General features: G+C 36.0%; 1 protein-coding gene across 1 annotated transcript in view; it reads right to left on the bottom strand.

Moving 5' to 3' along the window:
• Positions 1-25,798, bottom strand: part of PRKN (parkin RBR E3 ubiquitin protein ligase) — a 543,490-nt gene that overhangs the window by 500,300 nt on the left and 17,392 nt on the right. The window contains exon 2 of the mRNA XM_033011713.2: positions 16,741-16,978. Coding sequence (XP_032867604.2) covers positions 16,741-16,978 — 238 coding nt within the window. The remainder of the gene's footprint in view (positions 1-16,740; positions 16,979-25,798) is intronic.

Genomic DNA, 25,798 nt, shown 5'->3' with positions numbered 1-25,798 from the left:
CCTCTGCAGTTTTTTAATATAAACTATACTGTTATTGAATAAAGAGGAAAATTCCCTTGAGTACAAATAACTGGTTGAAACACGGGAAACAAAGGTTAGGAACAAATGATCAGTTTTCTCAGTGAAGTCCCAAAAGGAAATTGTGCTAGGACTTGAACATTCACTATCAGAAAAAGAGAAATGAACAGTGAAATGACAAAGTTTGCTGGTGATATGATTTTATGCAGGGTAGTAAAAATGAAGGCTAAGTGGAAAAAACACTGAAGAATGCAGGATGCTGAGTGACTAATAATAAAATGAAAAATGAAATTCGTTGTAGATAAATGTAAGGTAATGTACATGGGAAAAATAATTTTACGTAAACAGTGATGGTCTTGACTAGTTATTACTACACAGAAACAAGACCTTGGGGTTATAATAGATAGTTCTATGAAAATGTCAGCTCAATGCTCAGTAGCAATCAAAAAAGTAAATTGAATGCTAGGAATTATTAAGAGAGGAATAGAGGAAAAAAAATAAAGAAAAACAACCAAAAAACAACAGAAAACAGTGCTGCACAAATTCTGTAAAAATCCATAATGTGCTCCATTTTCAACAGCACATGCAATTCTACCCTTTCTACCTCAGAGCAGGATATGGCAGAATTGAAAACATAAGAAAATAGAGAATGGATAATCAATAGCATCTAAGCCACAATCACTTGAATAGCCTATGACTTTTTGGCCCAAAAAACCAACAGTTAAATGGGAATATCATAGAGGTTTACAAAATCATAAGAGGCATAGAGAAAGTGACCAAAAGTAGGACAGCATCCTGGAAAATATCATTACTAGACTGATTTATACAAGCTACTGGCAGAAGCTATGGACTGCCAGTAGGATACTATGTGGAATGAATCTTTGATCTGAGCTGGTATAGACACTGTCATATTTAGTCTGAGAAAAAGATAGAAAGAGATCTGTTGTTACATTTCACTGTGCTGCTGTGTCCCTTCAGAAAGACTGTAGCTTGGATCTGTAGTTACAGATCCAGTGGTCCAACCAATTTTGACCTGCAATGGGAAAGACACAGGACAGTCCTGCTTCAGTGCAACCCAGACCATGATGTCTGCTGGAGGCATTCCGTGTCCCTGCCCATGAACTTCTGCTTTCTCTCTTCACCAACCTCTTGCAATGGAGGCTGAGTGACAACCATCAGAAAAAGTGGGTAACAGACATACGTACAATTGATTAGCAGATTAAAGATGCTATGGTTACACACACACACCAGCATTTGCATTCATATAAACCTAAGTGTTTAAAATTTAACAGAAAGCATTTTAAAATATTAAAGATATTTCAAGTGATATTTATCAACTATTGGAAAATGAAAATATTGTGTAAATTATACATTATAAATCCCATTATTCAAAACTTTAAAACAAAGCTATAAAAAGGAAATGGAATGCAACTTGAACTAAAAAAAAAAAAATAGATTAGTTCCACCAACGTTGTTTCTATTCTTTAAAATTGTCTTACAGTTACTTTCAGATATGCATATGCTTTTGAAAGAGTTTCAGCTTCAAATACTACGCAGATTTTCAGAATTTTATTTTTTTAAAGTGATCATATAACCTATATTTATAAATCAGTAAAAATATCATGATGTAGGGCAGCAGAACCTATTACAGACCACAGAAAATACTCTAATCAGCACTTAGAAAAAGAAAACCACAGTTACTGACAGGGGACAATCCAGGAGAGAAGAATGACAAATATTTGGAAACCACATTATGGGAGGTACTATAAACTTATAATAAAATGTGACTGATAGTATAAACTAGTCAGTTAACTGCTGACCAAAAAAAAAAGGGCACAAATATGTTTGGAAAAGTATTTGAGAAATACCTTATTTAAATATTAATGACAGACACAGCTTACTATGGGATGATCCTAAGTAACACTCTTGAAGCTATGAATGGTATTGCAAGATGGATGTTTAAAATTTAGGGGCAAAGCCCAGCAGGAATTGATCTTATAACCAAATAGCTAATCCATTCCCCTACCACAATGGCAAATTTTCAGACCTAATATTGAGGGACAAGCTGAATAACTGGTTTCTCAAGGCTTTAATATTTTGTTGACCAAAAGAGAGTCCCTAGCCTGAATGACTGAACATAGAAGAAACAGCATTATTTCATTATAAACTAAAAGAAACTGAGAGAGTTTAACAAAACTTGTCTCTTTGCATATCATCCCTGTTTGGAAGTCACACTAATCTTCTCTGCATCCTTTCAGCTTTAGTGTACGTGCTGCAGGTTCAGAATGGTTTCAGGTACTGATTTCAAGGATCTCCACCAGTGATACAGGGACATACAAAGAAATTACATTAACAGTTACACAGATGGTATTATAAGTCTGTGCACATGACACTGACCATCTTCAGAAGTTCTGGAGATAACCAACAAATCCACACTACCAAAATGTTATAATAATATTTCTGTTTGTAACTGGTACTCTACTTAAGACAAAAGAGTTCTCCAAGTCAAATTTATTTTTATAGTTATACTGTATAAAGCCACTGTGTATTTAAATAAAGAGAAATACGACAAGTAACTGCTTATCTTAAGCACCACTGTAGCTAACACTTCATGTTCTTTCCTTTACCTTAACACCATTATTCTAGCCAAAAAATAAATTATTAGTGAAAACAGGACTGTCCATTAATGTACTAAATACCTTGTCAGTGCTTTTATTCTAACAAATATTTCAGTGTGTTACAAAATGCTGCACAATAACAGTGTACCACAGAAGCTGCCTTTTCGATTGATCTGTGGTACTCCTTTTCATTCTCGATGCCCTGCCTGCAAGGCTCTTCACTCTCAAGCTCCCAGATAACTAGAATTTTAAAGATGATTTCCTTCTTTTAGAAACAATAGGAAGCAGGAAAAGGGCTCAGAAAAGATGCACCTATAACTCAGTTGATACATTTTTCACTACAGAGAGAAAATACCAGTATCAATACTTCAAAATTGAACTATTTAGTTTCCAAAGTTCGCTATCTAATGACATGGACAACAATATTTTATTAAACGTAATATTTTGAGGAAGAACCTTAGCTGCTTCTAAAGAAGTGACAAAATTTATATTAGTTGACAATCTTTCCCTTAAAGACTTGTCCATAAAAATGGAAATCATTGTGCAAATTTACTATGCTGTATTATCACAACATAATAGTATGGTCATTGCATCATTTTCGTATAATACAAGACCAGGACTATGTTGTAAAGAATAGGAATGGATTTTAAGAACAAAGCCAACTTAGAATTTCATATACTGTGTCCAAATGTGTACCCAAACTGAAATGTTGGATATGTGGCAACACCCTTTGGCTTTTATGAGACAGTTCTGAAAATATAAACCTAAGTCAAGAGGTTTCTTTATCTCTTTAAACCATTCAGCCAAAGGGCTTGGGAAGAATGGATGCAGGTATTCTAGGCTATTAAGACCAGTTGTAGATATTTAATCAATGGGCAGTAAACAGCAGCTATTTAAAGTAACATGTACTGGAGTGTTCAATTTCTACATGTGCAAAGAGCTAACTTCTTCCTCTGAAGAAAGAAAACACAAAATTAAGTACTTCAGGAAAGACAGACAGATAAAGAAACAGAGTGCACTTGTAATTGAGCTCTAAGACCTTGAACCTCAAAGCTCCTCTACCTCTATATTAACTAACAGAATACCCTATGCACAGGTTAGCTGAGAGGCAGCAAGGTTCATTGCATTAAAGTTAAAAGCACAGAAAATGGAATCATAGTAATCATCACTGACGCGTTTACATTTGCAGCCTGCTGAACATCTGCATCTATTATTTGATAAGAATCATGGAAATAATAATCCCATTCTTTGAAACTAGTCCTACCATTGCAACTCTTACAGTTGTCTCAACACATCTGAAAATTCACTGCAGTGCAGTGATGGTACCCAGCATCTACTGAGCTCCCTTTCTTTGCCAAGATTCTACCTGAGAGCTTTGAGCTTCAGCTCATAACCATTCCACACTGCACTTTGGGGAGACCCTCTGGGAGGTCTCCAGTCAGAAAACCTGTTGGCTTGATCATCATAAAAACCAGGAAAACACATTTTATCATCCAGAAGGGATACAATGGCTTCTCTATCGGAAAGAATTATGCTAATGTTCAAATACTTAAAATAACTCAAGATTAAGTTTCTAGGACTATAATTAGATATCTGTCACTACAACATCTTAATTACTCTTTTTTTCCATCAATGCAAGCCTATGATCAAGTGAGAATCAAGTGAATATGTAGACCCTGTAGGACTTCTCAGTAAGAGATATTATCAATATACCATATGGTTCATTTAACAATATGTTCTCTGATTCATCAATTATTAGATATTTTTGATATTATATATACAGTAACTTTAAATGTGATACTAGTATTAAATGTTCATTGTATTTTAGAGACTAAAGTGCATAGCAATTCTCTTCTCAAGAAGATTAATTTAAACTGAGTTCTACTATCATTCTTCAACTTGTCAGTTTAAGAAAGCACTCTCTGCCCCACGTTAGTATTCTTACCGCATGAACCATTGAGACTCCACTCCTTGCCACACAATGTACAGAACACAGCTTTAGTAACTGGTCATTACCTCACTCCTGATTAGTGTCAGTGAACCAGCAGCTGCCAGCTTAACTCTCAGTTGTTCCTGTAGTGCCACACCAATCAAAACAATTGATTTTGGAGAATGGTTTTGTTGAAGTTGAACAGAAATGCTTAAAGACTATTTCATACATTCAATTTGAGATATACTTCATACCTCTTAATCTCTACAAAAGCATGTTCCCTTTCTCCCATCTCACATGAATTTAAGAAAGCTATTTTTTTCTTTCTATACGATCCTTTTAACAACTTCACAAATGTATGTGCTGGGGGGTCTCCTTTCTAGTGTTGCATTCCCAAGTCGTACTATAAGTTAGAAGACATTCCTGCAGCCTCTAAAGAGACAAGATTTCATGTAGATGCCTCCTCACTTCTTTCATCAGTAACCATTTGATTTCTAGCTGATTCTAATGTGTTATTCAATGACAGATCACAGTACTCTAGGAAAAAATCAAGATATATCTACATCTCAACTAAGACTCCTGATCTACTATGTATCTGTGCAGGAGGTAATCAACCCTGTAGTTCTGTCATATTTATTGTATATCTATAAACCATTCAGCCAGAGAAAGAGGTTTCAGTACCTGGACTCTAGGGGACTATGGGAGAATAGGGATAGTAAAATTAAATATGAAAGAGATGAAGGAGAAATAGCAAAATGAAAGCTATTGTTACAGATGTTAATATTTAATGAAGATGTTTTATTTATCTACATATTGCTGGTCAAATACGGATCTTTGTGCCTGGGTGTCAGAAATAAAATGTATTTGCTCACAACTATACTGCTAGTGTTCTTGAAATATCTCTATTACAGATTAGGAGAAAGAATGTGAAGGACAGGTAACACTTCTGTTTGAAACAGAATCTTTTGCATTTCCATCCTGAATATTTCACAGTGGTTAAAGTTATAAAGAAGATATTGCTCAAGATGAGTCACATATTAGCTCAGTTATGGCCATCATTATGTTCCTAACAAGTTAAAAATCACTGGGACAGTATTATGGGGTTTAGAAACCAGGATAAAATCTATAGTTATTCACCACAGATTAGGTAACGAGAGGTATGAAAGTACAATATCCATAATCATTAATCTGCATCAAATCTTGTATTTGGATCTTGAACTTCCACAGCTGAAGACAGCGGAGATTTTGCTATTTATTTCATTATTATTAGCAAAACCACAACATTCATTTCAGGACAACTAAAATATGCTTGGTGAAAGTCCATGATAATGTTAATCAGGGACTTCAGTTGCTCATATCCACAGTTCAGACTTTATTTAAAATACTATTGATATTTGATTCGGCTACTTCAAAAATAATTAGGGGAGGTTGAGAAGAGTTGCAGTAGATAAAAACTCAGTTGCCAAGTGGCACAGATTTAAACTGGAAACCAAAAGATGGTTGACAGCTAGAGTTTTCTTCAAGTAATATATTCTGATTATTTATTGTGTGACAAAGCTAAGGAGAAAATTATGGTGAACAAAAGGAGGGATCAGGGCTCCAGGCACTTTGGTTGCTTAAGTGAACTTTTGATCTTTGTTACAACTTTAGTTAAACCATATTCATAGCAAATATGCAACAAAATAATGTCAGCCAGCACTGGAAAACAGGATACTAGGGTTTATCATAAAATCCTTGAAAAGTTGTGCAGTGTTGCATGAAGCTGAACATCAATGAGTGCATTACACGGTGAACAGGCTCAACCTGGAGCATGATACCCTGATGTTCCCCCACCCATGCACCTCAAGTCCCCATCCCCATATCCATAAGTTTCTTTCTTTTTCCCTGTCCTTGTCCTATAACAGGTAGATGTCAAGACCCACAGAACTGACTGTTGCACCGGTAGGCCATCATGGAGCTTGGAAAGAGAGTGCGGTGTTCAGCAAACGTGTTGGTTTCCAGAGTCCCTTGGGACACTTTGCTCTGTGAGGCAGTTGTCACCTTTGATTTTTCAATCTTTATTTTGCAGAGTGGAAGGGTAGTTAAAAAGTGTGAATGTATAAATATACATATATATAATTAAAATATATAACTAAAAAAAAATATATATATATATACCAAATGGGCTTGCATTTAAGTGGAAATTTAGTTACAGATATTCTACTCCAGAAATGCAGAAATCATTGCAGGTGGATAGACTGTCAAAAGTATGTCTGAAGCATTCATCTGCAAATACCAGTTATGGCAGTGGTTGGATATAATTGCTAAAACAGAATCTGACGTTCTCAAGGTCAAAGACCTAAGACCGAATACCCACATAGATGCCAACAGTACAGATAAGCTTGTAAAATACAGTTTCAGGTACATCAGTGAATACAAAGATTCAACTGTTTTTTGAGCTAGCATGCAAAAATGCTAGGTTTGAATCTTAAGGTTAACCATTAAATAGGGACTTCCAGACCCCAGATACTTCACTAAGCAAACTGTGATTCAGACATATTAGTTGTACAGAAAACGGTGCAACAGCACATAAAATCCAGCTCAGAAATATTCCATAAAGTTTCACCTGCAGGCCACTGCATCATTCTGTCTCGTAAGTGAAAGGCCGATCACAGAAGACATTTTCTTCATTTATTTTCCTTTCAGTTTGATAATTTGATCACAAATGCTGTAATCCTACCTAAATTCAGCTTTCTGCCCAGTGCCAATAGATCCCATAGAATATCAATATTCCAGAAGCTTGTACCAAATATTCAATAATTACAAAAGACAATGGCTGTTTGTACAGCATGGATCTTCATTCTGTTTCAACTAGATAAAATCCTAGTTGCTAGGCTGTCTCATGAAGAATACTTCATGAAGAATGTCTCATATTCTCTCATGAAGAATATGTCAGGATGAGCAAGGTTTAGGCAAAAGTTTAAATGTACCTCAGAGCAGAGGAAAAAAAACCCTACACTGAAGGATTTTTGATATCCATATAAAGCAGATACAGAACCTCAGTTCCTATGGTTAGATAGTCTCTAAAAGGAAGAAAGAAAAAAAAGACAAAATAAAACAGAGGCACAAAACCAGAACAAAACAACTAAAATCCTGTCTGGCAGTCTCTGAAGAGAAGCCTGAACAGACACAAAGGCCATTACCTTGGCATCTCTAACAATAGTCACCCAGGTAGCAGTGAAAATGTGAAACCTTCACTGAAACAAAGCTGATGGCAAAATTCTAAAGACATTTGGCACGGCAATGCAAGAGCATGCACCGACTTTAATACTGCTTTTCTCTGAATATGAATTAGATTTTTTGAATTGACTGTCCATTTTCCTACTATAATCATTCTTTTCTTCAAAAAATCCCACCAGAGAATATGTCCTCCCCAGAAAGATGCAATAATCTTTTTCTTTCACAGAAGTTCAAATTTAGCCCCATTTAAGCTATTTGTCTTTATAAAGAAAGAGCAGGATGTGTTTTGTATGGCTATTTTTTATCTTCTAGTATCAATTGAATTTATTAAACTATCTGTTCCATGTAATTACTTTCTGTAGATCAAGCCTTTCTAATAGGTCTGTTCTCCCAATGTCCTTGCTGTGTGCACAGAACTCCCAATGACATTAATGAATCTCAAGCATGTGATTTGAGAGAAGACTATGTCTCTTGTCATTTTGAGTGGCAAGAGCTCATAACAGAGAACATGTCATGCAAGCACGAAGCTGCACAGTAGAAGCTACTGTTTTTAATGAACTTTAAACAAAGAATTCTACTTATTTGTGCCTCATAATCAGACTCCTCCTGTTAAAAAAGAATCACCCTACTTCTCTACCATTGTTTTTACACATAAGAGGTGTTTTCTAACTGTTACTTTCCTATTTTTCTCAGTGGCATCAGTAATTAATTCATGCCAACAATTATTTTTGAAAACATAACATGTATATTTTTGTTTAATCAGCACAGAACATTTTCCACCTACAAATGACACCTCCAGCTGGTGGCCTAAAGTTGCAAGTGATGCATTTGCAGAAGAAAGTCCACCCATGCTGTTACCCATAAACAATAAAAATACATTCCAAGGACATGAGAGTGTTCCCACCCCACCCCTTGACACAGTGGAGTTAGCAAATGTTACTGGCTTCCATTAACATGAAAGGGCCTTTAAAAACAATAAAGTAATTAGTCACATTCATGAGAGATAATTATGTCATGTAAAGACGAGCATTCCCAGAAGTGCTTTTGGCTCTATTAGAAAAGAACATTTCTCTTCTCAAATGAATTGCACAGACATGCAAGGTGTGGGAAATGGCACTATTCTCATCAGTGTTAAAAGCATATGATACGAATGAGGTCTCCAGCATGGCACTGACTGCAATAAATTATCAAGTGTGTGTTCTGTTTTCTGAAATGGGCTCAATTTATCATTTTATTGAAAAGGTTCCATTATGCTAATGTCTTATAAAATCACTTTTTGCTGTTGCTAGAAGGTGAAGAGGGGATATCAGTTTTTAGATATAGAACTTGGAAGTATTGCAGCAGTGAGTTGTTAAGGGTTAATAACCCTAACAGAAGATACAATATACATAAGAGCAAACTTCCAAGGACTTTGTAATGGCAAATTTTCATAACCCTACTGGAAGCAAAATAACCAGAATATTTTTCTTAGGCTTAACTATTTCAGAAGAAATTTTGACAGAATTAGCAATAATTAATTGCTGGACTGAAAACTCTCCCTCTGTGCTCCAATTAACCCTTCAATTGACACTAGAGACTGTTTAGGAAGCACTATTTCAATGAAAGTCAGATTAGAGAATGCCATTATCCATTCTTGTCAACTTATCCAGATAGCAGACATGAAAGATAATCAGACAGAGGTGATTACTTGCAAAAAGGAATGCTCCTTCTCTAAACATAACATTACATAATAAGAATGTTTTATTTCTTTTGAAGTATAGGATATAAAACAGGTTAGTATTAAAAGAGGAAGAGAACTAGATTTAGATAGACAGTTGGTTTGATCTTGCATAATAGCTCCTTTGTGGCTGAGATGTGACTTGTATCCAGAAAACCTCTTTTAGGCTGTGCATCAAAATATAGAGTATTATTTCAGAAACATTACCATGTTATGAGTAACTTTTAATGTGAAGCATTGTCATATGGGTGTGCCTTCCCTTACCTCCAAACATACTCATACAGCATAATCCAAGAAGCTACAGCAACTAATCAAGAGGGATAATTTAACATACACTGACATGAACAGGCTGCCCAGGGAAGCGATTGAATCACCATTCCTGGAGGTATTTAAAAGATGTTTAGATGTGGCACTTAGGGTTTAGTGGTGGACTTGGCAGTCCAGACTCAGCGTGGGTTAGTGGTTGAGCTCAATGATCTTAAAGGTATTTTCCAACCTAAATGATTCTGTGATTCTATAATTGCAATATATTTTAGCAGTTGAAAACAAGTGAGTGGAGCTAGAACACTGTGACCATTTTTCTCAATAGGTCATCAATAAATACCCTTCTGGGTCTCACAGCTTCAAACATGGATCACAGCTCGGAAACTTCTGCCATACGCCATTTACCAAACAGCTTGGAAACTCTTTTAAAACTTTAAAGAAGTTCTCACTCAACACCTAGGAAATACTTAGCAGAATTGATTTAAAATTAAATGTAATCTCACTGTAAAATATAAAAATGTTATTGTCATACTCTTATCTTAGTATACACCTGGATTTTCAGACCTCAGATGCACATACTTAAAATACGGTTACTTATGAAAAACATATTGTAACACTGTGATGACCCATTCAGGCACAATGTGTAAGCATTTTATATTAAGCATGTGAGTAATATGATCACCAAAGGACAAAGATGTTTGCAGTTGAACACAGGAGGCATCCCAGTGACAAAAGGTTGTAAAACTAAACAAAACTAAACAAAACAAAGGACTACAAATGGGCAGAACATCTTGCAGGTATGGAAAACCCATGAAGGGTAGCTGGCAAAACCAAAACCAACAGAAGCAGCAAGGAGCACAGAGATTTCCTTTCAGGACAGGAGCAAGTAGCATAAAAATATCAAACGATAAAAGGAAAGATGGAGAGGAAGAAAGACAAGTCTGTTTTACTTCCAGTTTCTCTTGTCAAAGAGCTCCTCAAGCTTGATCAACTCAATTTCTGTGACTGCAATGCATCAGTGCAACCCCGACATGGCATCCGATCTGTGGTACTGTCACTCACAGCAAATTTAGGATAAAAGGTCTAACAGTTAAAGGCTAACAGTTTTGTGTATGCAGTAAATGCATAGTGATAATGATTAACAATGTGCAGGAACTAACAGCACAAAGAGAGTTGTTAATGCAGGAATTCTGTAAAGTTTTGTTTTAAAGTTTAAAAAAGAATTGTACATACGGTAAATTTACACAGTGTGTAATGAAGAGAAACACAGACATGCTTCTCAAAAAGTATTTGCCAAAATCAGCACTAGTATATTATTGCTGAGTTGGTACTTTATTCTGCTTTTCTAAAAAAGTAAATTAGTACCTTCCCTTTTCTGTATGTAGATTGATTCTCAAATTGATATCTCATTTCACATTTTACAGTTTATAAAATAATGGATTATTAAAAATCTGCATCAAATGTAGACTAAATCACAAGGTGCTGCATAATGCATTTTCATTTACATTAGAAGTAGTTTAATCCTAATACAAAAGTAAACTGTCAGCGCACAAATCCGAAAATACCATAGTAACCTAGCTAGTTACTTGAATGCTTCTGCTGAAACAATACATTGGTTGCATACTAAGTAATTTATTACTTTTTCTTGTACAGCAGTGTGAGTCTTATTCAGATAAATGTCTGTCAAAAAAAACCTACCATAGGAACCATATAACTACCATTAAATGGTCTATTACTATTTCAAGAAATTTAAGAAAGGTCAGTGTAAGTACTCTGATCATTTGTTTTTAGAACAAAATTTTGATAACTCTGGGAAAAAGGACCTAATTACAAAATGTAAATTGCACAGAATACTGATTTCCCCTCCTCAAACTACTGATTTACAATACTGTGGAACTAAAGTACATTTAATTAATTAATTAATGTTATAATTAATCCACAAATGATTTGTACAGATGCCAAGGGAAAAAAGTCTTTATACTGATTAATTTCCCATGTAAAAACACAGCTAAATGGCAGGAGAGAAATTTTTAAAATCCTTTTTCTCTTCTCTAAGGAAATAGTAAATTCTTAGATATTTGGTTTTGTGACACAGCAAAGCCAAATTAGGTCACGGAAAAATAAGTTCATTGTTTTCTTAGTTTTGTCTGGTGCAGTTGCTGAACACTTACAGAGCTTCATGTTTCAGAGTATCAACAGAGATGTTCTTGCAGAGCTGGAGGCCATTTTGGATGGATCAGTGCTTGCGTTTTGATGACATTCTCAAAAAGGGAATAAGAAAAAGCTTCAGTTTTACTGAGCTTGGTACTGGGTAGTGGTACTCAGCCTAGTATCACATTAAAATGGAAGATAGAGATGTACACAATTCCATTGCCCAATCTGGAACTAATTTGACATTATAAGTTTTATAAAATTGTCAAGAATTTTAAAATACTTCAGGAGCTTAGACTACTCATTTACTTCAAACAAACGTGACACAAAAATTCTTATCCTTTTAGGCTTTTTGATTAAAAGAATCATAATAAAATGTAATATCAATTACAGAGCACAAGAATTTTAACACAGAATCAGCAGAATACTATTCAAAAAGTATTTGTAAAGTGTCAGTAGTATCCCCAGTTAATTTTTTTTTTTTTTTTTGATTCATGAGAGCTTCTCCTGGAAGTATGCACGGTTCTAACTACCCAAACACTAAATTGTGGCTCTCTTTTAAAAGTTTTTGCCTGTCTTTCATATATCAGACTCTTACATAGGCTGTGAACCAGCCCATTACTTTAAGCTTTTAAGCACTGACAATACTGAGGTTTAGGTAATGACAGTTTTACCTGCCCTAACTCATAGTTGTATTATTTGTAAGGACAGGAGGTTTTAACATGCATTAAGTTTAGGTAAAACATAAAAAAACCTAGGAAAATAATTAAAACCTCTTTTTGATGGAATTTACAGCTTGGCACACCTAAGCCAATATATATCAGTATCTTATTTACTCTTTCATGAAAAGAGGAACATGGAAAGATAAGGAGACAAAGGCAACTTGTGTGCAAGTATTTTTAAAAGACTAGCTGAAGAACACTGGGATAACACATCTAGGGAACTGACCAGATGAGTGCTATTTAAAAGTTGTAAAGAAATAGACCTAAGTAATGATGACCACATGTAATCAATTCAGACAAAATAATAGATCATCTGATAATGCATTAAACTGGGAAATAAATAGGTAACAACATTAACATCAGCTTATGCAAAACAGATGCTGTCAAACAAACTTGGGTTTGTTCTTTTTCAGATCACAAATTTGCTTGATATGGGTAGCTGATAAATACATTTAGAGAGGGAAGCAATGTGATTCTGTAGTCTGACCTCCTGCCTAGCACAGTCCATACTACTTCCAGACAAAGTCCAATCTTTGTTGCTGAACATAAGTTTCAGAAAAATGTCCTATATTTATTTTTAAATGGCCAAATACTGAAAATTCTTATAAACCAGGACAACCTGCATCAATGGTTGATTTCAAGGCAAGTTAAAATGTGTGTGTGGTATTTACATTTGCTGGTTTTCAGTTTCCAGACAATGAAAGCTAAAATACTGAAATAGCCTGTAAGATCTAAGACTCCCCTGTTATCAAATTTCTACTCCCATGGATGCCACGAGATTATATCAACATATATAAGCCAATCATGACCTGCACTTTTTTAGGATTCTTGCAACTCTTCTGAACATTCTAACAGTTTTTTTCTGCAGCTTTCTTGAAGTTTAGACATCAAAATGATGCGCTATATTCCAATTTTAGTTAGGCAAGTGTCAAAAGCAGAGGAAAAACATACTCTCAACTCCAGTCTGTTTTCTGTTTATACTTCCAAAGATCATATTAGACTTCTTGGACCTGGCATCATGATGCATTCTCATATTCAGCTGATGAGCCATACCAGCCCTTATGTTTTTCAGATTCACGGTTTCTCATGCCAAAATCCCTTTGCTCTATACATGTATTTATGAAATACAGCTTATTTGCTTACATCTTGTTTATCATAGCATTTTGTCCCAGATATTGGGTAGATTGTAAATTAGGTGAGGGTGAGGTAGGGTGAAAGTCCTGTGCTGAGATTTTTTCACATGTTCATTAGAAATCATGCAAGGTGTTATTCAGCAGACAGAAAAAGGCATTTCTTACCTTTGCCTGCAAAGTGAGAAAACCTTGAAACCTTTGATGCAGATATTATTTAGATACATTTTCATATATTTTTCAGCCTGTCATTGACTTCCAAACTTCTGAATTTCTCATAGACAAACACACATTGTACATTAAAAACACAAAGTAAGACGGTTCTCCAGACCAGTCAAGAGTTGCTTTTATTGCTCACCAGTAAAGGGGGGGTAAGCTGGGAGGAAGATGTCCTGTCATGCTCTTCTGGAAGGAGCAAATAATGTCCCTTAGTGGAGACAGGATGCCAGGCTATAAGGGGCTTTGTCTGATCAAGTGCATCAGTTCACAATACATAATTATATGACTTATTAAATAGCAGTACAACGTAGCAAGAGTTGTCGCTCTCCTGGATAGTCTGGTAAAATTCTACGGATTGACCTCCAGGCATTCAAGTCAGTATTTTAAAAATACTACTTTTGCTGTCAAATACTTCAAAGCTTTCTGGGAGAAGCTTTTGTGATGCAAAAGTTACCACAAAACCTTCTCCTCAGAATTCAAAGAAGGTCAAATAAAACAAAAACAGGGCAGAGCCATAGGGTCAGCATCATGTGGTAACAAACAGAAATAACTTAGGCTTCGGGAAGAGATGAAGTTTCTTAGTGTTTACTACTACAGTTATGGAATAGCTGTGGAGCATGTTAGACTAAACAATAAACAATTAATGAATCCTCTGCCTCTAAATTCTAAGTTTAAATTTGTCCTCTACTCATTGTGTGTGATCTCTCACACACAGAATAAAAGATTATACTTGGTTCAGTTGTATAGGTTTCTACTGTAGACCAATCACCACAACAACCATCCACTTTCTAAGACAATAGCTTGATAAGTATTTCAAGAGGTAGTGGTAGAACGTGCAGCATTCAGCCACTCCTTCCCACTACTATTACTCATTTCAGCTGTGCCAAAGAAAATCCTCACTATACTGTAAAGCTGATTGGAAAACTGATGTCTGGATTAGTCTTTTTTTTTTCCTGTTTTTCTTGCTAGATTATTTTCAACATAGACCACTCCTTAACTTACTGAATTATGTGATTACAAATTAACCTAATAACAAAAACACCAAAATCCCCCATATTGATCAAAAGTTTTGAGACTGAACAGACCCAGGAGAAGTTTTCATAGTGAGAGTCAAAAGAAGCCAAGCTGAAGATAGCAGTCCTTTATAAAGCACTTGTTACTAACATGCTTCCAAGCAGAACTGTCACTCATTAAAGTGGCTTTTAAGTTTTTTTTCTTATGATAAAAAAAACCCTGTTTAACTTAATCACAGATACAACTAGTCCACATATATTCTCAATGCATTTTTTCCTCAGCTGTCATTCTGCCATGAAAATATTTGCTGCAATAAAAGACACCTATCACTTTGTACTTGGTTTCACAGAGTTTGTAATCTGTGGAAAAACATACCACATGACAAATTTCAAAAGGCCTTACACAAATATAAACTATTCTGTAAAGTCAAGCACAACTATCATGTACAGTAGTGAAAAAATAAATAAGGAGTAGCATTAAAAAGCTCAAATCATTGCTTTGCTTTTGACAGTAAACTCAGCCTGAAACCCTGTCCCTAGTTTACCAGATTTAAACAGGCATGCACCCCTCATCTCATTATTCATTCAGATTAGGAGATGTGGATCATTAAGCTGGGTACTAATTTGTTCCTAAAGTGCACTCATTCATCATTAGTTGGCAGCAAGAGGTTGATCAAGTCAGTTGTGGAATACTTCTGTGACCCACCCATGAATTGTATATTTTCTGCATGAGTAAGTTCAGAAATTCTCTAGAAGTTATTTTAACAGTTTTAGTAGCCTTTTTGTTAAGCATGATGATTTCTGTGATCAAGTTAGTCACAGAGGTATCTCTGTCATATTCACAAATTATCTTCTCTACTCAGGACCTATATGTTTGCTATTATCTTCCATGTTGCGTGTAAAGGGTATTTGCATACTGTTCTTTCTAAAAAAGACATCTCTGATAGACTATTCCCACAAATCATGACAGAATCTGGTATTACACTGCAGACAAACATAGTTGTCAGCAAGAGTTAGCTAGACTGTGTGTGAGGAGGAGGTTACTCTGAGAAGATTCATGTAACAGCTAAAAGATTCTCATATTTTCTTCTGACTTGATCTTCTCTCTCACGAACAATTTTAAATATTATAGTACAACCCATGTGCAATAACTTAACTTGTGCCTCAGGTGATTTTTCATGATGAAGAGAAGATATTCTCAGTAATAATGTGGTGGGAGAAGAACTACTAAAATCCACAGTATGAATCATCATCATATTTTGTGCCAGCTATGTTTTTATAAATAATAAGTCTATTGTATACAAATATTTTTTACAAAATGTATGGGTATGAAAATATTACAACAGATTGGGAATTAAACACATTTGCAATGCATAAGCTGCCCAAACTTCTAGTTAAGGAAACTTCTGTAACGGAAATTTTACAGAGACTATTTTTTGCCTTCTCATAGACCTCCGGGGTTTTTGCCAGCTTATAATAATTTGTAAAAATATTAGCATAATAAAAGTTAGAGAGAGGAACAACACAAGAAATCACTCCATTTATCCACAAAGCAAAATTATTTTACTAGAAGACATATCAGATGCTTATCACCTCTTAAAATAGTTGAATTTTTTTGTTTAATAACTAAGAGACCATATGTTGGGTTTTTTTCCTGTGGTATAGAACTGTTCACCCTAAGAAAGAAACAGACAAATGTTCAGGTCTGTGTATTGAACTGTACCAAATCACTAGTTTACCTGATTTTTCAGAGGGAAGAGAAATGCTGGGTTTTGTAGTATCCAGAATAACAGCCAAGCCTGCAGAGACTGATGGCAGGATGCTGGTACTGAGATCTATGCGAGTTAGACTTTCAGGTTCTCTTTCCAAGGCTTTTAGGATACCTTCAGCACCGTTATCTTCTGTTTTGTCATTGTTCTGACTGTTATGTGGACTTTGAACAATATGAACGATACTCTGCTGGGCCAGGTCACAGTTCTGCAACACAAAAACAAAATCCCAATAAATAATTAATTGTGACATAAGGGACAAAATCCCTCTATCTCCAATTTGTTATTTGTTAAATGGTCTCCAAGCCATTTTGTGTAGAATTTCAGTGTGTGGTAATGGAGTTTAAAGCGAAGTGACAAGTGTAAATTGCTGGAATTAGGATTACTTGCATTGGCAGAAGGGTCACAACACTTACAAATTCTAAACATTTAACAAGGAAATGGTGGACCAGAGCCAACAGCTCTAAATAAGTCGGGTTTATTGGCACAAAGATAAAACTCCAGAGGGAGCACTACTAAATCAAGTGCTAAGAATATACAATACTTAATATGCATTTGCACAGATAATGCTGATACACACTCTTCATGTAGCAATTTAGGGTGAAATTTGACAACCACAGGGTTAATGACCAAGCTACTCCAGCGTATCCTTGTACATAGAAACAGGGAAGATAGTGCTACCAATGAAGACTGATACATATTTCTTGTCCCTAATGTAATTTTCAATCTAAATCTGGCTTTAGATGTAGGCTCAGTATGAGTTTCCCATTCTTTCCAAAGATTATATTTAACTGCTGACTTCAGAATTAGAGAGAGCTTGTGGAAGATCTCATGATTGCTATAGTCTTTGCTGGTAAAACAAAAGGATTGCTACCCTATTTAGCTGAAGAGGTCTCACATATACATAAGTACTTCCTCTTTCTTGGTTCTCGTCAGGGGTAATTCTTAGACAGTCTTTCCAGATCTTGTGTCTTAGAAAAAAACAGGCTGAATAAGGCTCCTATGAAAGGTTTATCAATGATAAATCAGGAAAGAATTCACATTTTGTTCAGCATTTTCCAAATACAGAATAGGAAAGCAAAATGTTACCTCAATACTAGAAATTACAGAGATTTTAGATGACCTATCATTAATGAAGAGCTTCCAAGAAAGACTTGTATTGATTTTTCCACAGCACACCTTGCAACAAAAATGGTTCTTTATTTGGTTAACACCTCCTGGAGATCCACACATAGCTCTCCAGTGTCATGAATGAACCATGTACAAACATCAACCTACATATAAAAGAAGTTTGAATTTCCCTCAAGAAAATAATTTTCTAACTCCTTGCAACATCATTAGGTTGGCCATGTCTGCCCTGAAATGTCAAGAGAGATTGCTGATTACTTTTGAGAGGAACAGAAAGACAGTTCAGAAGCATTTGTCCCAGTATCTACACAGTATTTAAAATGTTTAGTTTGTATTTGCAATTATTACATACAATTTAATGGCAAAAGACTCCTTTACAGATATTTTAGTGCTGTTGTCCTGGGTTGAGTGAATGGTGGAGTTTTTCGGTGGCAGGGGAGGGGGCTATCGGGGCGGCCCCCTGTGAGAAGCTTCTCGAAGCTCCCCCAGCTCCACATCAGCTCCACTTCTGTTTGGGAGATTGAGCCAATCGGCTGCGCCTCTGCGATAACGTATTTAAGAAGGGACGTGGTGACGAGCAGCTGGACTTGTGAGGAGGAGTCGCTACAGCTGCATGAACACCAAGGTCAGTGGAGGAACAGAGGAAGAAAGGAGGGGGCAGGTGTGCCGGAGCAGAGACCCCCCTGTATCCTGTGGTGAGATGGCAGGGCGCCCCCCCCCCCCCCACCCATGAAGATCTACGGTGGAGCAGACATTGATTTATGGCCTGTTGCTCCTGCTCAGCTGATCAAGGTTCTGTGCCCGAAGAAGGCCGGGGTCTCATGGGAAAAGGTAGCCCCGCTGCTGTAATTCAGCACTGTGAGGATTGCAGCATGCGGGGGAGTCCCACGCCGGAGCAGCTCGGGAAGGGCTGCAGCCGTGGGAGGGAATCCAGTCGGAGGAAGTTAGTGACCCATGACGGAGCAGTGTGGGGAACGCTGCAGCCCATAGGAGGAATTCAAGTCAGAGAAAGTTTGTGGAGGACTGTCTCCTGTGAGAGGGGGACCACGATGGATCAGGGGGGAACAAGTTTTGGACACTCCCCTCACCGAACATGAAGGAAGTGGCAGCACTGACTGCACCCCCCATTCTCTGCCCCTGCGCCACTGGGGGAGGAGGTAGAGATATCGGGAGCAGAGCTGAGCCCGGGAAGAAGGGAGGGGTGGGGGGAAGGTGTTCTCAAGATGTGGCAATGCTTCTCACTGTCTTACTCTGTTATGTGTTGTTAGTGTCTGTTATAAATGTATGTTCTTTTTTTTTCTTCCCCTAACGAATCTGCCTTTTGCTCGTGATCATAAAAGGGGGATTTTTCCCCATCCCAGTCCTATCTTGAACCCCAAGCCTGGCTCTCTGTCCCTTCTCATTGCCGGAGGGGAAGGGAGAGAGAGCTGCTGCATTGTGGTTGGCTGCCAATCAGGCCTAAACCACGACAGCTGTATATACCTTTGTTATTATCCCACTCTCCCTTCTACCACTTTTTCTCCTCTGGTCTCATTTCTGTTTAGTGGTTTTCCTTTATTTTCTTGCATTATTTCTAAGGACTTCCACCTCTACCCTTTCTGTCTTATGTAACGCATTTCTAAAAAATCTGTTTGGTTTTAGCTTATTTTTTTTTAATTCAATTTTTAATAACACACTCTCTCCTTAGTGAAGTAGTAATAAGCCAGCAGAGATTTGTCAGAGCAAGGACACTGCAGTCTTAACATTCAAATAAAGAAGTTCTTAGATTTCAACTTTAGAACATTATGTTGACATTAAAGGTCTCCTTTTTTTGTGCAAATTGTTTCCCATAACATTTCAACAAGATCCATTTAAACTTAATAATTTCATTCATTAACAGAAAGTCCAAAACACAGCTGTCACTCTAAATTTTCTCTGCCTAAGAATACTGCGTAACATTAAAGAATTTAATAACCTAAGAGAAATTAATAATGAAATTAATAACCTAAGCAAATGAGGAGCTCAAAAGTGATTTGCTCAGTTACAGCTAGAATTACAAAGGGAAATATGTATATACGTAAAAGCTCCAGACTTGGAAACTCCAAATCATCTGTCAGTCTGACAAACCATGTTTTAATGAGTATCTCTTCTGGCAATTTTACTTCCTTAAACAGCCCCTGTCCTGCCTTTTGTTTTTTCTCACCACCTAATATCCTTCTCAGTTTGTTTCTTTTTAAAGGTTGCATTAGTTCCCTGATTCAGTTCACAGCTTGATGTGCTACAGTCACAATGAAGGGATGGCGCAGAAGAAATAATAAGAGGGATGGCAAGGGCTCCTTAAATCAAAGGAAATACCCCTGCAAAACCACAACCTTTTTCAACCACACTTGCTTGATCTTGACTGATGTACACATTTAGAAGCATGGTTTAAATTGATCGATCTTTAAAAAGTATAGGTTCCTTTCCAGTTCTTTTTGCAGGCTGAACTCTTTGTGATTAGCTTAGAAACAAAGGAAGGGCTGACAAAATAGACCCCCATCTTATCTACTATTCTCTCTCCAATAATGTCAAGAACAACGTACTGCCAAAAAAAGATGTAAAATTTTCACTTTGGGCAATTATACATCCATACGATTGTAGCAATAGCATATTCCTGGATTTCACTTAAAAGTTTTTATTTCAAAAGGGTAAGTGAACATGTTGTATCTTAGTTTTCTTTCATCTCTTAATCAAAAAAAAGAACAAACTTTGGAACACTGAATATCACTACTGATGATGATAACGTAGGTCATAGACATGGGAAAGCTTAATTAGCAGATCCCAGGATAACTTTTCAAAGATAGCAGCTAGGAAAACCAAGCAAAGTCCTTTGATTTGTACACTGAGTATATTTGATATGGAAGTCACTTAACAGTAATAAACACAGAATACCAAATCATCAGTTTTGTAATGTTGTTTCTGACTACATTTGAATTGAATTTGGCTTGTGTTTAAAAGGGGAAAGTAATTCTCAACCTTTGCAAGAAAAGCGAGAAGACAGTACAAGAGAAAAAAAGGGGGAGGGGGGTCAGGCTGTGATCATATCTTAATTGTGAAGATACCTGGAGGAGAATATCACCAAGCAGTTCCCAGAATGAGAGTGATTAATGTATTATAGTAGACCTTATAGTAGACCACATTTTGTAGACAGTAGATGGTCTAGGTCTGCAGCTTTTTTCTCTGAGCAGAGGTAGAACTCAAACTATTTCTGCAAATGTTTAGGTTTTGCCTTAGGTTACTATTGTAACACAAATCTAAAAACAATTGTTTATGTCAATGTCACTTTCATTTTCTTCATGTATTTGTTTTGTGCCTCAGGAAACATTTCTTTTGAGAATATCTATTATTAATGATTGTAGAGATATTGTCTTGTCTTATCTGTTGATCCAAATTAATGCCTGTGATCCATATTCCAAAGGGAAATAATGCAAACGTATATATTGTAGATTATGAAGTATCTCCTTGCACTACAGTAAAGGGAGCTGAAAAGATTCAGAAGTGATGAAAGTCAGTATTAAGGACTGGTTCTTTACAGAGAATGCGTTTTGGCAAACTTGGAAAAATTAATTCATCGGAGATAAAATTAAAACTTTTTTTGACTCAAACCTTTTGTTTTCAAACTTTTTTTCTGAATTCTCATTTTGAATTTCACAAGGCTGAACCTTTGGTGCTGTTTAAACTTTAGGAAGTTTAGTGGAATTCAGGAAAGGCTCCTGAGTAACAAAACAGGGCCACTCTGTAACCTCCCCTAGAAAAACATTCATGTTCTGTGAAGTTGTCACAATCCTGATTGTGTTTGCCAACTGTTAATTCAGGATTAGAGCAAACAGTAAGCATGGGAGTAATATTGGTATATATTGCTACATATTTTCTCTTCCTGTGAGATTGAACTTTCTGAAGACTTCTGTAAAGATTCTGTCCCATATGCAAGTGCCAGGTGTGAAGAAGAAACTCCATCTACATTTTGTAAGGAAAGATAATCCTAAGAATCCTGAGACATTTACTTAAACACTAAATCTTACTGTTGCTTTGAATTTCCATGCAGAACATGATATACTCACTACAAGAACTGCTTGCTATTTAGCTTCCATCAGGCACTTTTTTACGTAATGCCATACAAAAAGGGTTAATCCATATACAATCAAATTAAGATTCCATTATTTTTTAGCAAAGAGAACAATGGAAGTTAGATAAAATGAAATAAGTCAATACTGTGTGATTTACTACAGCTCTTCCAGATAATGGTCCCTCTGTGTAGCAGGAAGCCTTGACTAGCCATTACAAAAAATAAAATCCTCTGATTTACAGCATAACACAATAGGTCATATATTACAAGGGTTCTGCTCAGAATGATATTCTTTAAAAAGAAGTACAAGACCTATGATTTTATACTGACTACTCCCTTAATGAGTTAATAATTTGCTGGAAATAGAAATGTATTCAACCAATAGTATTTGAACTTTCTCACATTACATTTAAACTAAGTCAGAATTGCCCCTCTTCCTTCACTTACAAATCACTTCATGCTTCATTTCCATCTTTTTCACATTATAAAACACAAAACTTCAATGTTAATTTCTAGCTCAGTGGAGGGAACGCAGACATAGTTCTTAGTTAGCAACTTTGCAGGGTTATTACTTTTTGTACACAATCTAGGTAGGACCTTAGCAATGCCATATACGTATTTCCAAATGGCATAGTAATACCATGACATTATTAATACGATAACATTTTTTGAATGTAGGCCTTCTAGCACAAATTCCTAAAAGATAAATTCATCCTTGAACTAAATAAAAATGTTTTATTGGCAGCATATGAGACAGTTTGCAACATTAAAATACCTGCTTAGATTATTGTTATTCCCTTTAAAACTCCACATAATGATCTGCAAAAGACATAGAAAGCAGCCAAACTTTTTGGTATTGTGTTTACAAAGCTATTAGTATCTCAACAGTGACATTATGAACATGCCATGCCGATATAAAATGGAAAAGAAATAGTCAAATGAACACTAAATTCACACAAAACTTTTCTCCTCAGTAAATGAACATTTTTTTTCTCCTTGTAATTTCATGTACTGTGCATTAAGAACAACCTATAAAATCACAGTTTATTATAATGTCTGTATAGAAAGTAATAGATCAATGAAAAGTTTATAATACTAAATTAAAAATGAATATAGTTAATCTTTTGTGTCTGCTTGCCTCCTAAATGCAGTTGAGTGCACCTCATTATTATTCCATCTTCCACACTAAACCACTTGACAGGACTTACACTCTCTAAACATGTTATCTCCATCTGTAAACATAAAATGATAAAATTTATTATTCACCAGCTATGGATCATATTTTCCATTGCTCTAATTTCTTCTCAAGCCACACCAACAAAACACAAGTAACAAACATATACTGTGAAATGCTTGAATAAATTGGACACATTTTATTCTGGGTTAAATGGTGATAAAGGGTACTAAGCTCAGAAAAGGTCTCATAAGCCAGCACTGTTAGCAGTCTGCGGCATGCATCATGGCCTCAGGACTGTGGACTTTGATTAACATAAGATTTAATTTTTAATTCCTCTTCCCTTTAAATTCTTCTTTAACTTTTCTCAGCCTGGTAGAAGCCACCAATCTGGCCACATTTCTCTGTTTCTACTTAATACATACATTAAGCATTAGTGAGCATGTGAGGAATAGGCATAAAAGTGGCCTCACACTGACAACTAATAGGTGTCAGGACATGAATGAGACATAAGTAGTATTTGAAAAAGTGGGGAGTCACTTACACAAAACATTGAAAATATCTTAAAGACTTCAGTGGTCCCTCACACTGGTGGGGGGACTACAGTAGCAGCTCTAGGGTTGCAGAAAGGAATTTGGGAAATTCCCTTCTCTAAAGAGTTCTGAAAGAATTCCTGTGTATAGTTAATATTCCACTGTGGAAAGTAAATTTTCATATGAATTTATTGCTCAGTGCATCAAAAGTTTAATAGCTATAAATATTTATTCCAATTACTTCAATTAGTCATTCACAGATGTCTTTTTCATGCCTTATGGCCAGCACCTGGTATACAACCCAAACAAAGAGCACTTTGGTCTTTTACTTATCCCAGTGCATGTATCTATATATCAGTTTTAGCAGCTGGTATGAGAGCAGACATAAATAAAGCCTACTGGGCACCTGTGTGAGCTTACTTGGTTACTGGTTAAAGTATAAACATTGACAAGAAATCAAATCTTTTCCAGAGCTTTCCCTGATTTTACCTGAAGCCTTGCTTTTAACCTAAGAATTAGTATGCCAGGTGAAAATGATCTTAGATTTGATTTTTGGGATAAGCCTATCAAAAATATCACAGCAGAATAAACAAACCTGCTGGGCATTGTTGGAAAATCTATGCAGTGCAACATCATGCAGCACAGCTACATATCTAACTGGATTTTACTTTGGGGTAGAAGAGGTGGAAGGGTTTCCTAGAGGTATAGATAGGTATGTTACAAAATAGTTAGACAGTTTCCAGGTTCTGCACAATCTACAATTGTAAAATATATGCCATATAAGAAAAAAGTCATATAATAAATTAATCCCTACACCCAGTACATGTGAGTGTAGTTTGTCACCTCTCTCTTTCCCATCCCATATGCAGTCATGTCTTATTTTAAAAGGGAGAACACACACTAACACAAACAAGGTGAATGCTTAGAAGATATAATATAAAGAATTAAAATTTGCTATTAAAATGAAAAGATCATTTGTTTTACTTTTAAGTAATGTGTGATTTTTCAAAAACTGTCTAGCATAAATGGAAAACATGACATAAAAGTGAATCCAGACTCATTCTGCTAAATAACCAACCTGCATATTAAACGCACCACTATAAAAGGGAGGTGAGAAAAAGCCTTGTTGAGTCACAGATGAAAGATGTTTTTGAACATCAGAACAAGAGAATAGTGACCCATAAAAAAGATAAAGGAAACCTGCTTTAAGAGTGTGCTTTTATCCTTACTTGGAAAAAAATCTTTGATTTCCCCCTGAGGCCATTCAATTTTAAGAGAAATCTTCAGTGGCAGAGCATCAAGCTATGATAGAGAAGTTCAGTCTTCAGTTAGAAAAGGATAGATTTTTAGGACAAACAAGATTCCTGAAAATTAATTTGCAGATTTTTGTATCATGGCCTTCTCTCTTCTGCATTCATTCAGTTTGCAACATATCACATCCTTTTTATAGGTGTGTCAAAGATAAATTCTAACTCTTACTTTGAACACCTAAAAAATCTGGAATGTTTTCATATGCATGAGAAGTTATGTAATTTGGATTCAGATCCAGATTCAGATTCTGAAAACACATGCAGGAAGAGTGGGAATCTATAAGCATTCATGGAGAAGGGACACATGATGTGAAATTCAGTGATGTCAAGGCTTCAAAAATTATAGATTTTCCTGAGATGGAGGTTTCTTCAGGTCTGTCAGGCTATGTCTGCATTACCAAGTAGCCAAGCAAGCAACCTAACTTGCATTATCAAGTAATGCACACCAAAAGAAGCAGCTCTCCACAGCAAAACAGTTGGTATTAAGGACCTGACATGCACACTAAAGTTTGGGGACTAATGTTTTTGGGGTGGTTGGGGTTTTTTTGAGTTTAGACTAGACCTCTAGCCTTGCCTTAATGACTGCACACTCTTTTACAATTTGAGTGTAGATAGTGAAGTCCTGAAATTCATCTCACTGTTTAGTTTCATTCAAAAAGCATCTATTTCATTTGCTCTGAGGATTCTCCAAGATGCAAACTAAAATATATGAGGATGATTAGGAGATCCATTTCAAAAGCACACTTGTTTCAAACTAGACATGTTTCAAACTAGACAAGAGTGCAGGCATACCCTAATT

Source organism: Tyto alba, unplaced genomic scaffold (genome assembly GCF_018691265.1).
Source record: "Tyto alba isolate M040663 unplaced genomic scaffold, T.alba_DEE_v4.0 Super-Scaffold_22, whole genome shotgun sequence".
Classification (NCBI taxonomy): domain Eukaryota; kingdom Metazoa; phylum Chordata; class Aves; order Strigiformes; family Tytonidae; genus Tyto; species Tyto alba.
Note: the sequence above shows the minus strand (reverse complement) of the source record. Positions and strands in the feature narration are given on the sequence as shown.